At 46.9% G+C, this 15,155-nt stretch overlaps 1 protein-coding gene across 2 annotated transcripts in view; it reads left to right on the top strand.

The window, feature by feature from the left end:
* Nucleotides 1–337: 337 nt before the first annotated feature.
* MLKL (mixed lineage kinase domain like pseudokinase) overlaps nucleotides 338–15,155 on the top strand; it is a 31,738-nt gene continuing 16,920 nt past the window's right edge. For both annotated transcript variants that reach the window (XM_090062532.1, XM_090062531.1), the window contains exons 1-5: nucleotides 338–447; nucleotides 3,657–4,115; nucleotides 7,346–7,441; nucleotides 9,342–9,531; nucleotides 13,893–13,990. In XM_090062532.1, the coding sequence (XP_089918658.1) occupies nucleotides 3,659–4,115; nucleotides 7,346–7,441; nucleotides 9,342–9,531; nucleotides 13,893–13,990 (841 nt within the window). In that variant the 5' untranslated portion in view covers nucleotides 338–447; nucleotides 3,657–3,658. The remainder of the gene's footprint in view (nucleotides 448–3,656; nucleotides 4,116–7,345; nucleotides 7,442–9,341; nucleotides 9,532–13,892; nucleotides 13,991–15,155) is intronic.

Below are 15,155 nucleotides of genomic sequence, written 5' to 3'. Positions count from 1 at the left end.
GACACTTGAGCTGAGGGGTCTTCTGCTGGTCTGGAGAATCTTATCTTCTAAGATTTAAAGTTTAGTAAGATTCTAAGCAAAAGCAGAATGTGTTGCATCTTATAAAAAAGCAGGGGTGGGAGGCGGGACTCTCTTATAGAGTAATGTCATCTTGACCACTAGCTAGGCATTTGAATACTTTCACTTTCCTTCTACGGTATTGATTATTTAAAGAAAGAAAGTAACATGATCTACCTTAATTCTTTTGACTCAAAAGTGAAACAGTTAAAAGAAAAGGAAGTAAACGTATTAGCAAAATTACATAATTGTAATCGTCACAGTGTCAGGGAGGTGGGGCTTATGCTAGAAAGAACAGCAGACAGAGTTTCCAGAAAAGTCAGCTGTACTTTCAGATCATCCTGTACAAGAGGGGGTGAGTAGGAGGCGAATAGCAACACAAGACATCAGGTAAGTTTGACTATTTTATTTCTTCACTTAAGAGGAGGAGGAGCCTTCCTCTGAAAAGTGGCTGGATCCTCTTTGAAGGGAAATTAAAGTGGTTACAGTTTCAGAACATGTCTGTTTAATATCTGTCTTGGACAGAACACAAAGTATGAAGTTGCTGGGCAGGCTGCTGGGACTAGATGGGACAGCCAGGGAAACTTCTTTCTTCCGATTATTTCCAAGCTCCTTAGAATGTCATAGTTTCATGGTTTGTAGGGTCGGAAGGGACCTGAGCAGATCATCGAATCCGACCCCCTGCCATGGCAGGAAAGAGTACTGGGGTCAAACAACCCCAGCAAGATGTTCATCCAGCCTCCTCTTAAAGACCCCCAGATTAGGAGCCAGCACCACTTCTCTTGGAAGTTGGTTCCAGATCCTAGCCACCCTGACTGTGAAGTAGCACCTCCTGATGTCTAGTCTGAATCTACCCTCTGCCAGCTTGTGACCATTATTTCTAGTCACTCCTGGCGGTGCTCGGGGGAACAGGGACTCCCCCAGTTCCTGCTGGTCCCCCCTGACTAGTTTGTAAACGGCCACTAGATCCCCCCTCAGCCTTCTCTTGTGGAGGCTGAACAGGTTCAGGTCTCATAGCCTCTCCTCATAAGGCCTGCCCTGCTGCCCCTGATCATATGAGTGGCCCGCCTCTGGACCCTCTCCGTGTTGTCCACATCCCTCTTGAAGTGTGGCACCCAGAACTGGATGCAGTACTCCAGCTGTGGCCTGACCAGTGCCACATAGAGGGGGAGGATCACCTCCTTTGGATCTGCTTGAGATGCATCTGTGGATGCACGACAAGATGTGGTTGGCTTTCCTGACCGCATCCCACACTGCCGGCCCATGTTCATCCTGGTATCAATGATGACTCCAAGATCCTTTTCTGCTTCTGCACTGACGAGAAGGGAGTTCCCCATCCTGTAGGTATAGTGCTGGTTCTTCCTCCCCAGGTGCATCACCTTGCACTTGTCAGTGTTGAGTCCCATCCTATTCTTGTCTGCCACCCCTGTAACCTGTCTAGGTCCGATTGCAGCCTATTCTTCCCTTCTAGCATGCCCACATCCCCCCACATCTTAGTGTCATCTGCAATTCTGAACAGGATGCTTTTTACCCCCAATGAAGATGTTGAACAGCGTGGGCCCGAGGACCGAGACCTGGGGGACCCCACTGCCCACATCCCTCCAGGTCGAAAATGACCCATCCACTACCACCCTCTGGGTGCAGCCCTCCAGCCAGTTGGTGACCCATTTGATTGTGTAGGTGTTGACACCACAGTCCCCCAGTTTCTTAATGAGAACGGGGTGAGAGACAGTGTCGAAGGCCTTCCTAAGGTCTAGGAAAACTATGTCCACTGCTACCCCCACATCTAAGGATTTGGTGACCTGGTCATAGAAGGACACCAGGTTGGTCTGACAGGACCTGCCTCTAATGAACCCGTGTTGGTTGCCCCTAAGCATAGTCTCCCCCGCTGGCCCCTCATGGATATGTGCCAGAATAATTCTCTCAAAAAGCTTACCCAGGATCAAGGTAAGACTAACTGGCCTATAGTTCCCTGGGTCCTCCTTTCTCCCTTTTTTGAAGATGGGAACCACACTGGCCCTCTTCCAGTCCTCTGGCACCACACCAGAGCACCACGAGTGCTTGTAAAGCTGTGCCAGAGGTCCTTAGCCAATTCCCTCAGCACCCTGGGGTGGAGATCGTCTGGACCAGCTGATTTGAATACATCCAGTCCCTCTGGAAGATCCTCACTGACCCTTGGCCTAGGTGCACCTTCCCTGGGATCTAAGGGGGACCTGGTGGGGGGGCTGATCCAGTCCCTGCTCAGGAAAACGAAGGCAAAGAAGTCGTTAAATAGGTAGCTTTGTCATTTGGTGTGATGACCAAATTTCCTAGCATGTCTTGCAGGGCCCCACGTTACCCGGTACCTTCTTTTTGGCCCCTATGTATTTAAAAAAGGACTTCTTGTTGTCCTTGATCTGGGAAGCTAGTCCCAGTCCCATCTCCACCTTGGCCTTCCTGACTGCCCCCCTGCATCCCCGAGCAACCAATTGAGTAAATAGCAGGGAAACTGAGTGGTGACCTGTGACCATTGTTCCTTCCTAGAGTCACCTTATTAGCATCAGCCTCTGCATCTCAAAATCCTTTAACCTGGCTCTCACAGTCTGCTTTTTTCACATGGTGATCATCGTGATTCAGACTGAACTGCTTATGGGATCATAGTATCTGTTAGGAGGAATGTAGTGACACACACAGAACAGCAAAAAAGGGTGAGGTGTGTTCAGGATCCCGCCCCCCAATAGTTTTAAAGACTTACACAGAAGTGTGTGCTTTTCCAGATTGAATAGGATTACAACAGTGAATAAGTGCCTGTAATGGATCCCTTCTAAGCACACTCAGAAGAACAAGTCTAGTTATGCAGGTAGCAATAAGATCTAAAATTCACATAAATATCAGCAAGTGTCACGGGTGTCTAAATTTAGATGGGGAATAGTTACTGTAATAATAACTGTAGTAAGTGTGCTAAGTGTGGTAGCACTTAGATGCATAAAGGTAAAATGAACTCTTTGGGTAGAGGCAATATCTTTTATTAAACCAACCAAATAGTTGCAAAAAAGTTGCCTCTGTGTTTAGACCAACATGGTTACAGCCTAGCTCCCTGAAATAAAGGTAAAATAGAATTTGAGGCATGGTTGCTGTCCTGGTTGTTAGCAGAACCTCTGGAAACCTCATGGGAGAGCCAGCTGTAGTGGAACTTCCAGCCACGTACAGTGGACTCAATCGGTTTGGGTGGTTCAGTTACCAGAAGGAGCTAAATTATTATCCAAAATGAACACCAATTCCAAATCTGGGTTGCAACTCATCCCTGTGCACAAAGCCAATACAAGTTTCTGGTATCCTGAGAGCTTAAGTCAGACTTAAGCAGAAAACTGGAGTTTGTTTTAGCTTTCTTCACAGGGATGAATTGCATCCTTTTTTAGAGGCTCATCCATCACTTAAGTCAGTGAGGCAGAGATTCAGAGAGGTTGTCCCACATGGCAAGAATAGGATAGGATAGGATAGGATAATTATGGTAATCCTATCATACTAAGATAAATGAGTTAAAGGAAAAATAAAAGCCAGCTTTCACTCCCAGCACAGTGTGTGCCATATTTCTGATGGAAAAATTCCCTTAATTTCAGATATGGAAATAGCAGAGAAGGTCCTGAACATAGCCCAGGTCATCTACACCCAATGTGAACATGTGAAGTACTGTCAGTCCCAGTGCAAACGCCTCAGGGACCGCATTCAAACCCTAATGAGACCTATAAAGACCCTCGAAGTGCAGAATCCACAACAAATCTCCCCTCCAGTAGAGAAGACCCTGAAGGGACTGTTGAAGACTTTGGAGAAGGCCCAAGAGCTGGTGACAAAGTACAGCCAGAAGACATGGCTACAGAAGTTCTTTCAAGCCAGTGATATTAAAGAAGAGTTCATGCAGGTGAATGTGTGTCTTGGAGATGCTGCTCAAGGGCTCTCACTCCTACTGCAGGCTGAGCAGCAACAGGCCTTCCTAAAGGTCTTCCAGCAAGATACCTGCAACAAGGAGGATGACAAGGACATCAAGGCTGATAAGGCCTTCTTGGAAGACCTGCTTGCAAGTAAGCACACAGTTTAAAAACTGTATTCTCCCTGACACCAAGAGAGGAAGTGGGCAACCATATGGGCTAGAGAGCCACTTAGTGGAGTTTTAATAAGCTGACATGGACCAGTCAGCACCCCCTATACCCCACTGGGTCAGCACAACCCTCCTTCCCTGCGCTCTGGGCTGAAACAGGTCACCAAAACTCTCTACATGGCTCTGCCCTGGGGCCTGACCCCACACTGTCACCACCTGACAATCCAGGGGTCTCCATGGAGACCAGTGTGAGATCCACATGGGCAGGGTGCACTCAGTCGGGTGGATGGGATGGGGCTGTGGGCAGGTGGGGAGTGATGTCTGGAAGCAGGGCAGGCAGGTGGGGGCTGGGGCCAGGATTGCACGTGGCGACAGTACAAGACTGGAGCCCAGAGCAGAGCCGCAATACGCTCCCAGCATGCCCCTGCCCACAGAACCAGCACCCGTTGCAGGGATGTGTGGGCAGCAGATCATGGCCTGCCCTGGGCCCTGGCTCTGCACTGTCAAAACCCTGCAATACTGGCCCTTGCCACAGTTCCACTGGTCCACTCTTGGATGCCACTCCCCAGCCTGTGATCCCATCTCATCCCCCTGGCTGAACGCACCCTGCCTATGTGGGTCCCTGGCCAGTCTCCACAGAGACCCCACCTGCCCACTCTGTCCATAGTCCTCGGGCAGTGGGTATAGGGTGGACAGGCTGAGTTGCCCAGGTAGTGGGGCTAAGTCTGGCAGCAGCCAGAAGGAACTGCTGCTCCCAGGGCTGCTGGGAAGTGTAGTCTGGCCCCTGAACCAGCCCAGTCCTGCTGCATGCCTGTGGGTGGCAGGACAGGCTGCAAGTGCCACAACCTGGGCTGCCCCCTGTGTCTGGGCCAGGCAAGGTTGAGGAACCTGCCACAGGCTGGATAAAGTTACTTGGCGGGCCAGCTGCAGGCAGTATTTTGCCCACCCCTGCCTAAGAGACTAGCTAGGATGGCCTGAGCCACTGAGTCCAGCTTCACATCTCCTGGTTGCAGACTCAGATTTGGCCTTTCAAACATTAGGGCCTGGAAGTGTTCAGAGAACTGACACAGCAAAGGTGCTGACAATGACTAACACGTCCAAACCAACTGTGCTCTAGAAAGCAGTGATATACAACATCCCCTTTCTATTCTACAGGCTTAGTCCTATATAAACGACTTCTTAGTCCTATATATACGACAGAGGGTGCTGCTTCTCCCTCTGTCCCCACTCTGCCATATACCTCCTTATCTTTGCTCCGCATCAACAGGCTCTGTCCTTGCTGCAGCCTGGGGTAAGATCCAGGCCTGGCTGGAGCCCTGCTGACAGAGCCTGCCATTGTAGAACTAAGGTAAGGGGTGGGTGGGGGGCAGGCAGGGGAGAGAGACTTTGTTGGGAGGGAGGGGACCTGAGGCTGCAGGGGCAGAAGTGGTATGCGGGAATGGGAAGGATGAATCAGGGCAGCCTGAGGCTGCAGAGATCAGGCACGATGGTGGGATAAATGGGGTGGGGGGGAGGGGGGGAGGTGGCAGGGGGCAAGGTGCCCTTCTCACTGCCTGCCCCACCACCTCCATACTGCTTGCTCCCTACTGTCTGTCCCTCACTACCTTCCCCATTACCACCCCCACCACTTGCCCTACCATGTGCCCTCTACTGCCCCACTGTCTGCCCCACCACCACCTGTCCAATTACTGCTCCCCTCATCACCTCTCCCCCCACCACCTGCAGTACTGGGGGAGGAAGAGGGGAGGATTTAAGATGATCCTCCAATAATTAGATTCAATACATAGAAAATGATAATAAATTTATCAATTTCCTTGTGTAGAATCTAATATTTGGGGGGTGTCTTACATTAGGGGTCATCTTGTATTCAGGTACAGTACACACACGGGTATTTCAGAAACTAATGACAGTTTCAAAATAAAACCATTGCATGTGCAATGGTCATGTACTGGACCACATCATTTCTCTACACAGTCATAAACAGAGATCCTTGGTTTTCTCTGATATAAAAATATCCCCAATTTTCTGATTAAAAAAAGTAATCCAAAATCCACATTTTTCATTATTAAAATGAAACACCAGTAATATAGATATATGTATAGTGGTGTTTCATTTTAATCATGGTAAAATGTGGATTTTGGGTTACTCTTTTAATCTGAAAAATGGGGATTTTTTTATGAGAGAAAGCCAGGATCCCCAGTCATAAATGACAGGTGCATTTAACAGTGCTGCCATCAGTGTTCTCTGCTTCTGTGTCATTTCTCTCTCACTGTACACACAATTGTTTTATTTAAAAATTGCTGTTACTTTCTGAAACACCTTCCTACACACATGCACACACACGCATACCTCAGAGCTGATGGAAGTGCTGACAGGAATAAGATCGTTTTTCTTTTTATTCCATTATCCTTGATGAGCTATGGAAGAAGGAACTGAAGTCTATCCCTTCTTAGGCATCAATGATTCTGATTAGGCACCTTTAAGGAGTTACGTACTTTAGAAAATCCTAAAACAAATGGATCAACTGCATTGCTTACTATGTTCCAGTCAATTTCATTGAGTCAACTGGAGTGGGACAGATGGTGTTGAGAACCTACTCTTGACCTGCAGGCCTTTAAGTGTTGATGCTGATGTGCAAGAAGGAAAGATACCAGCTTAGACTTTCAGATCATGAGCTAGTGCAGGGAAGACAGATAGGAAACACAGTCTGTCAGGCTACTTGGGTGTCACTTTTCAGTGGAGAACTCTACTTTAAATACAGTAAAAGCTGTGTTAACCAGCATTTTAATAACCAGAATACTGTATTAACCAGAATTTCCAATATCTCCCAATACAAATCCTCACTTTAGCAACTGGAATCTTTGCCGAGTCTATCTGACATGCACATGCACATCAAGTATGGCACTGTCTTCAGTATAACTCTCAGATAACCAGAATTTTTAGATTACTGGCACCCCCTTTACCCCACCCATGCCAAATAACAAAGCTTTTACTGCAGTCTTAAAAATTAAGGGAATACAAGGGCCAAACCATTAACTCTCTGGACTCCCACACTGCACAGCCCCAGTTCCAGGACACAGCCAGTCATTCCCCTAGTGTTTCAGATATTTGGAAGGGCTGTGTAAGGACGACAAGAAATCCCAGTGCTCACAGAGCTTCTCTCCAACCTGTTTAACTAATGAGCTTGACTTTCTGCTTCTCCCTTTTCCATAGGCAGCAAACAGACAAGAGATGCAGTGGATGATGTCCATAATAGCGTGAAAAATGTGGATGGCAAGGTGGAAGAACTTACCCAAATGGTGAAAATGTGTAAGTTACCATCATAACTTTTTCCCTGTGGAAATTACCATCATAACCTTTTTCCTGAAGGTGCTGACAATGCATATTCACCTTTGGGGCTAGTGAGTTCACCATAATGATTCTCAGATGAATGGTTGCTCTTACCAGTCTGATTACAAGTACCTGCACAGGCTACTTCAAACTCCGCCCTGTTCCCATTTTGCATGGCTTTACCTTGTTACCGTGTCAAGCCTGAAATCTGCCCAACCACTATCCACCTGGGGTTTCTCCTTTCCCCACAGGAGAAGCCTTCCCTAGTGGGGTTATCTTGGTGGGAAACAAATTAGCCAAAATCTAAACAAGTGGGTAGTGGAGGAATCCTTAAAGTCTAAATCTTTCCACTGTGTGAAAATTTCTCTTAGTTGCCTTACTATCTGCCCAGGCCAATTTAAAGAATTCCAATACTACATACATGCAGGCTGACAATTACTCAAGTTGATTTTAACAACCATTTTTGCAGTGACACATTAGTCCTCCTTCCCCTGCTTTACTTGAGGCAGGTTAGGGTGTTCTTGGTATTTTACGGCAATATGCCTTGTAGTTGTACAACAGGGTTGTTTGTGTAGTTCTAAGAATAGGATAAACCATATTTATATGGGATGGTTTGGATCCTGCCTTGTAAGATCTCCACCATTGGACAGGGGGTTGGGTGGGATGAAAGAGGTGGGAGAGAGGGACAGATAGACAGACAGAGACAGAGGAAGAAGAAGAAGAAAGAGAGAAGGAAGAGGAGGGAGGAAGATGGTGGTGGGGAGGGAGGGAGGGAGAACTTGTGATTTGATATTTTGTCTCCCATGGAGTTCTTTGGGCTCCCATGGATATTTTGTCTCCCATGATGCCCTGTCCCCTGGTCGCCATCTTGTGGCTGGAAATCCCACCCCCTAACCCCTGACCTTTGCCACTAGAAGTCGCTCACCTTGCCCCTGGAAGTACTCTTTTCAGCAAGGGGTTTTGCCATCTTGGAACCATAAAAATACCAAATTATAGTCTAAAAAGTGAAGATCTGAAACATTAATTAATTTGATTGTTAAAAATATTTTTGTCCTGGTTTACATGTGTTTGTGTTGTGTACATAGAGGTGATTGTATATAATAGCTAGAAATAAAGTCTTATTCTTGTATATTGTGGGGCGGTGGGTATAAGTTTGTGGGGGGCTGTGGGTGTGTGGGTATGCAGGGTGTGGGGGAGGGTGTGGGTGTGTCTGTGGGGGTGGATAGGTGTAGGGGGTGTGGGTGTGGGGTGAGGGAGCATGTGGGCATGTGTGTGGATATGTGGGGGGCTGTGTGTGGGGGTCTGCATGTATGGCAGCGTGGGGGGGATGGGTGCATATGTATGGTGGGGTGGTGTGTGGGACTCACCCTACAAACACACACACACACATACACACACACACACACAGAGTCCCTCCCTACACACAAACACACACACACCTAGGGTACCAGTGCAGCCCATGCTCCCAAGTCCCGCAATGCAGTTGGGAGCCACATGGTGCTGGAGCAATGGGGGAGCAAGAAGGCAGGAGGGGGTGGGGGAGGGCTAGGCTGCCTCGGTCCTGCTGATGACTCCCCCTGGGTCCTACTGCCCTGGCTTCTGTTATCTTTGACAGGCAGTCAAAAACAGATAAATATTTTCTAAATTGTTTAGGGGCTCCGCTGGCCAGATAGAATGGCTTGGTGGGCCAGATCCAGCCCATGGGCCATTTTTTGCCCACCCCTGGGCTAGACAATGATATTAATAATCTTGAAATCCTTCACCCCTCTAAATAGAAGAAATGGTCATGTAAGCCCATCCTTTGTCTGTAAGATCCTGGCTGATATGTTTCTTACCAAAAAGCACCATCTAGATTCCTTTTCTTTGTTTCTCTTTTTAGTTGTAGAAGAATCAAGCATGAAAAAAGACAACACAGTTCCAGAAATAGCTGAGATTATGATAGAGAATCTAATTAAGACACCGTGGACCCTCTTGACGGAAACCAGAAGCCATGTGATTTACAAAGGAGAGTACTATAAATGCCCTGTTGCCATCAAAGTCTTCCAAAACCCAGTAATCACCTGTGCCATGTGAGTTTTTAGCAAAGATCCCAAAATAAACGGGGAAATAACTGTGTAGGAGTTGCAGTTGTTACTTAGGAGTTGCAGTTGTTACTTAATGTATTGCTGAGAGAGGCTCCATCATTAAAGAGACAATGCAGTCCTTGACAAAGCAGCTAAAGCTGGTAGTCTAATACACATGCTCTTTATCTGGACTCTTTTGATGTTCAAAAGTACCACACGTAACTGATAGTCCTTTGCAAAGTAGGGAGAGAGAGAGATACGAGAAATACAGAGAAGATGGAAGGCTAAAACAGCAATTTAACTTAGTACAAACACAGCCTTGGCTTACTGGGAAATGGCATGTCAGGAAGGATTCTGCAGCTGTCTTCTAGCACCTGGAGAATGTGAATGGGCCTCTGCTTTCTGTAAGTGCAGAAGGGGATGCAAGGGATGTGAAGAATTTAATTGCAAATTAAGCAGCAATGCTGATGCAGGAGGTCCAAGTTAACAATGGCATTTAAGGCCATTATTTATTTCAACCTTTCCTTCCCCAAACAGCTTCCTCCAAGTATTCACTGGCACTATGAGATGTGCTGGTATTCCCTCTGCTAGTGATGACATTTACTGTTCAATGACTGGGCATAGTTTCTTACCATGAGGAGGCAGGGGGAGTGATTTCTGAGGTTCTTCAGAATTTTCAGTGGAAAGTAAAGAGTGAATGCATTGAAATTAAAAAGTTGGGTTCCTTGCAGGCACAGACACAAGTCTCCACATCCAGTGAATAATGGCAGCCATCTCACTGACAAGTAATATTCCTAGAGAGTAAGAAACTAGTATCTCTTTGGGGGCCTGCTTTTTGAAGACCTACAAAGGAAGCAACGGAAAAATTGAGGGGGAGGATATAGAATTATAGAAAAGTGGGCTGGAAGGGACCTCAGGAGGTCATCTTTCCCAACCCAACCCCCTGCTCAAGGCAGGAGCATCCCTATGCAAACTATTCTAGGCAAATATTAGTCTAAACCAATTCTTAAAAAGCTTGCAGACAAACCTCTCAGCCCTGTGTGGTGACCAACAAAGCACAGAAGCATGGAATAACCAAATGCCATCCTCTGTGTGTTGTAGCCTAGGGACCACAAGCACAACTCCATGTATCTCACACCCTGACTGGCGAGCCAGAGCCTTTCTATCAGCGTACACCCCTCCACCCTTGTAAACTTATCCCAGCTCCTTTAAGCATTTTTTGTAACCACCGCTTCATTCTTTGGTTGCTGAGCATGGTCCTCTCCAATTTCCATCTGCTTTTGGCTACAGAGTTTTTCTTGTGATCTCTGAGTGAGACCTGTGTGGTGGTATCCTAGGCATCCTACTTGTGCTCTTCACAGACCACTCCAGGCATTGCTACTTCTGATGAATGCTTATCCAATCTCTTCTTGAAAACATCCAGTGAAGGAGATTCCACAACATCCCTAGGCAGTCTATTCCACTGCTTCGCTGTTCTACCAGTGAAGAAGTTTTTCCTAATATCCACTCTAAACCAACTTGGCTGCCATTTGAAGTCATAGCCACACGTTCTTCTCTCTGAAGTGAGGGAAAAAAAGTTGATGACCCACTTTTTCATAGCAGCTTCTCAAATATTTGAAGACTACTATCATATCCCCCATAATTGCCTTCACTGCAAGCTAAACATGCTTATTTCTCTCATCTTCTCATACAGATTGCCTTCCAAACTCTTTATCATTTTACTTGCCTGGCTTTGGACCCTCTCTAAATTTTCTACATCATTCTTAAGATGTGGAGCCCAGAACTTCACACAATGCGCTAGAACAAGTATAACCAGTAATGAGCAGAATGGCACTATCACCTCCCCTGCCTTATACTTACTATTCCTATTGATGCAGCCCAGACATGCATTCACTTTTTAGTAGCTGCATCACACTGTAGACTCACATTGAAATCTTGATCAAAACCTTAAGATCCATCTCAGCACTGCTGCCACACAGCCAGGTATCCCCCATTCTGTATTTGTGCTTTTGCTTATTCTTCCCTAAACTTCATCTTGTCAGCCCTAGCCCAGCTTTCTAATTCAAGAAGATCTTTCTGAATTCTACTTCTGTCTTCCACTATGTTTGCAGTCCTTCCCAGTATTATATTGTCTGCAGATATACTCAGAAAGCTCTCTTTTCCCATACTCAAATAATAATTGAGAAATATGTTAAACAACACTGAACCCAGGACAGGCCCTTGTGGACAGGGATCTACCAAAATTGCAGTGGAAGTGCACTGTGCAGCAGCTCCTTTAACCTTGCAGTTTCCCCACCATGCCCCTGCAACTGCTTATTGGCAGAGGGGACCTGTTGCTTGCTCCTGATCAGCAGGGAGATGAAAACTGTGATTTTAAATATGGCACAGTTTTTGCCTCCTCCCCAGTCAGCAGCAGGGCCACCAGGGCCCCTCAACCAATCGGACAGAAGGCAAAACCACACTGGATTTAAAACTGTGGTTTTTGCCTTCCCACTGATCAGAGGCAAGTGGCTGGGGGGTGTGCAGGGGAAACTGCAAAATTAAAGGAGCTGCCACACAGCTCACTTCTGCCACGATTTTGGTAGGTCCCTACTCATAGGACTCCACTTGAAACCTCCTGCCTTTCTGACAGTGATCCATTTAGACTTACCTTTTGCTTCTGGCTATTAAGCCACCTTGTGGTAGCTTGCAAGCTACTCTAGTCACCTTATTGTAGTTTTTGTTTGCCGTGTTTCTTTAGTGTGTTTATGAGCAGGTTGTGTGGGACTTGGACAGAAGCCTTTCTGACTCCCAAATACACTATATCTAGTCCATCCCCCCCTAACTAGTTATTTTACCCAAGAAGAAGATCAAATTGTCTGGCATAATTTATTCTTTGCAAATCCATGCTGGCTGTCATAATCAGCCTTTCCTCCTTCAGATGTTTACAAATGCATTTCTTTATCATTTTCTCCAGTAACTTCCTGGCTATTAAAATTTTTGCCTTTTTAAGGAGTGGCATTATGCTGGCCCTTTTCCAGTCCTCTGGTACCTGGCCCATCTTCCATGACTTGGTAAATATAACTTCCAAGGGCTCTGGGTCTAGAAATAGATGTCACCAAATGAAGATGATCAGCTGTGTGTGGTATGCAGGAGCACAACTGATCTGCTTAATTGGGCAAAATACACATTGCCCCTTATTCTGCCCTTAATGGTGTGGGACTAGGGGTGTTGTGTTCTCCCATGGCTTGAGGGGGCTGGTCCTGCAACACCAGAAATTCCTAGGTAGGGTCAGGCCCATCAAGCCCGGAGAGGGCCTGACCAGCTTTCCCTGCCTAATCAGATGTGTCATCAGAGTTCTTGGGGTGGGTCTGGATCCTCAGGTAAAGTGGGGCTTTCCCTGCTCATCCAGACCCACCGCTAGGGTCTCCTCCAGGGGCACGTCTGGGTAAACAGGGAAAGTCTGACTTTCCCTGCTTATCCAGATGGGTCCCTGGAGGTTCAAGGGGCAGGTCTGGATAAGCGGGTCCCCAGTGGGGGCACAGGACACTAGGAATTCCTGGGGTCCCATGCCTTCACACCAGGACCTATGAACTTTCACTACTTATGAAGATCACCCTTGGATATTTGGGGTGGGTCTCTGCAAACAGAGAACCCCTGATTCCTCCCACCACCACATCAAGGGGTGCCCCAAGATACCCTAGGATTCCTCTCTGCAAGTGGGGAAGACCTGAGCAAATGCTCTGGGAATTTGAGGGTCCCTGAAGCCTCCAGGGATCCTGTCTCAGAGTTCACTAGCTGTCTCATTGCAGCTTTTGTGAGTTCATGTGTAAAGACTGAAGCAAAGTAGCTGCTGAGCAGCTCTGCTTTCTTTGCATCTTATGTTAAGAGCTCACCATGGCTGTTTAGCAGTGGACCCACCGCTTTTTGTTGTTCTTACCTTCCCTCTCCAGGTGCAACTTATTTTTTACCTTTTTCTTCATGACTTTCTCTTTGCTATTTCTTGGTGTGCTTCTTTAGTGACTTGCCTATCCTTCTATTGTTTCTATGTTTTCGCTTTGATTTTGAGGCATCCAAGCAGCTTCATTTGTAGGTTAATATGCTCCCTACTTACACTCACACTTGGTTTCTTTGGATAAAATATCTCTAGTCCACTTTTGACACCAGCCAAAAGGATGGCACCCCTCTGGAAGGCATTGGCCTTCAGCAGCATTGGGCTTCAGACTTGGAGATGACATCACTTCCTGCGGGGAATGGATGGGGTTGGAGGATGTGTCACTGATATCAGCCCAACCACTGGATTGTATTGAAGAGTTGTGACCCTGCACCACTGGCTCCCCTAGAGTCTCCATATCTTGATATTTGATTGCCCTACTGCCTTTTTGCAGGACAGTGAGGGACATTTTCAAGAAGGAGATTGAAACCATGAAGATCTTTGAATCTCCAAACATCCTCCGTATGTATGGGATATGCATTGATGAGAGAGGTAAGGGGTGTGTGTACTGGGGCTCCTGGGAGGGCAGGATCTAATTCACTGGTTCTTCACACCCTTCTCCACTCAGCACGCCTGCCTCCTAACGCAGTGTATGCCCCTCCCATGTTACCTGTGGAGGGGACGCGGTTTACCATTCCAGGCTTCAATTCCTCCTGGTCACTCCCAGTAGGACAGTCATGGAGCAGAATGTCACTGAAACTTGCCACCAGGGGTGGAAGAACTATGATGCCTCACTGTGCCCAGGGTAGACAGGGAAGTGTGTGGCAAAATAAGGTACAGCTCCAGCCCCTCCTTCTCTCCCATTACCAGTAATTGTGACTTCAGTAGAAAATATCTGATCCTGTGAGTTACTTTGGAGCAGAGCATTTTCCAGGCTGTGCCTGAACTTTGTTTGGATGCTCAGAGAAGGAAAAGCATGAAGAGCTCTTTCCTTCTCCACGTTCTCTTTACCCAGGGGCCTGCTGCAAGTACCATTTTTGAGTTCTGCTGAGCAGAGGGTCAGTAGCTCCTGTGGCTCAGCACCCTCAACTCAACAGGGAGGAGACAGAGTGATAATTTCCCTGGCTAGTCATGATAGCGAACAAATGCTGCACCCTCCCAAAGGGTGGTGCAATAGATACCTTCTGCCTAAAGAGAAGTTGAGGGGGCACTACCTTTCTGAAATATAATGTCTGCCTGTGCTCCTACTGGGAGGATGCAGCACATCACTGCCTACTAACAACTGTGGCTACAAAGCACACTGTTGTCCCATCAAAATATTGTTGCTATTTAATTTTTGGGGCAGAGTTCAGCCTATGCAGACTGTACACTGTGAATGCAGGAAATGAATACCATTTGATTTATCGGAGCTGTCTAATAGGGCTGTGAGAAATTTTGCTGGCAGTTTCATTTTGACACTGTTTCAACTCGTTTCGAGCTCACCATGGCTGTTTAAACGAAACAGAGAGCTTCAAAACAGCCTCGAAACGAGGCAAGTTGAAACGTTTAAAAATTTTTGAAACGTTTTGAGTTTCGAAACTCAAGTTGGGCTTGCCTGCAGGGAAACAGAAACTAAAGTAAGGGAGGGGGAGGAGGGAAGAAAAGGGTGTGGCGAGGAGTGCTATCGTATTGACTGTGTAACTGGCCAATGACTGTGATCCTTCCCTGAGGTCCCTTC

The sequence above is a fragment of the Crocodylus siamensis genome, chromosome 9 (assembly GCF_052110815.1).
Source record: "Crocodylus siamensis isolate JL-2025a chromosome 9, ASM5211081v1, whole genome shotgun sequence".
Classification (NCBI taxonomy): domain Eukaryota; kingdom Metazoa; phylum Chordata; order Crocodylia; family Crocodylidae; genus Crocodylus; species Crocodylus siamensis.
Note: the sequence above shows the minus strand (reverse complement) of the source record. Positions and strands in the feature narration are given on the sequence as shown.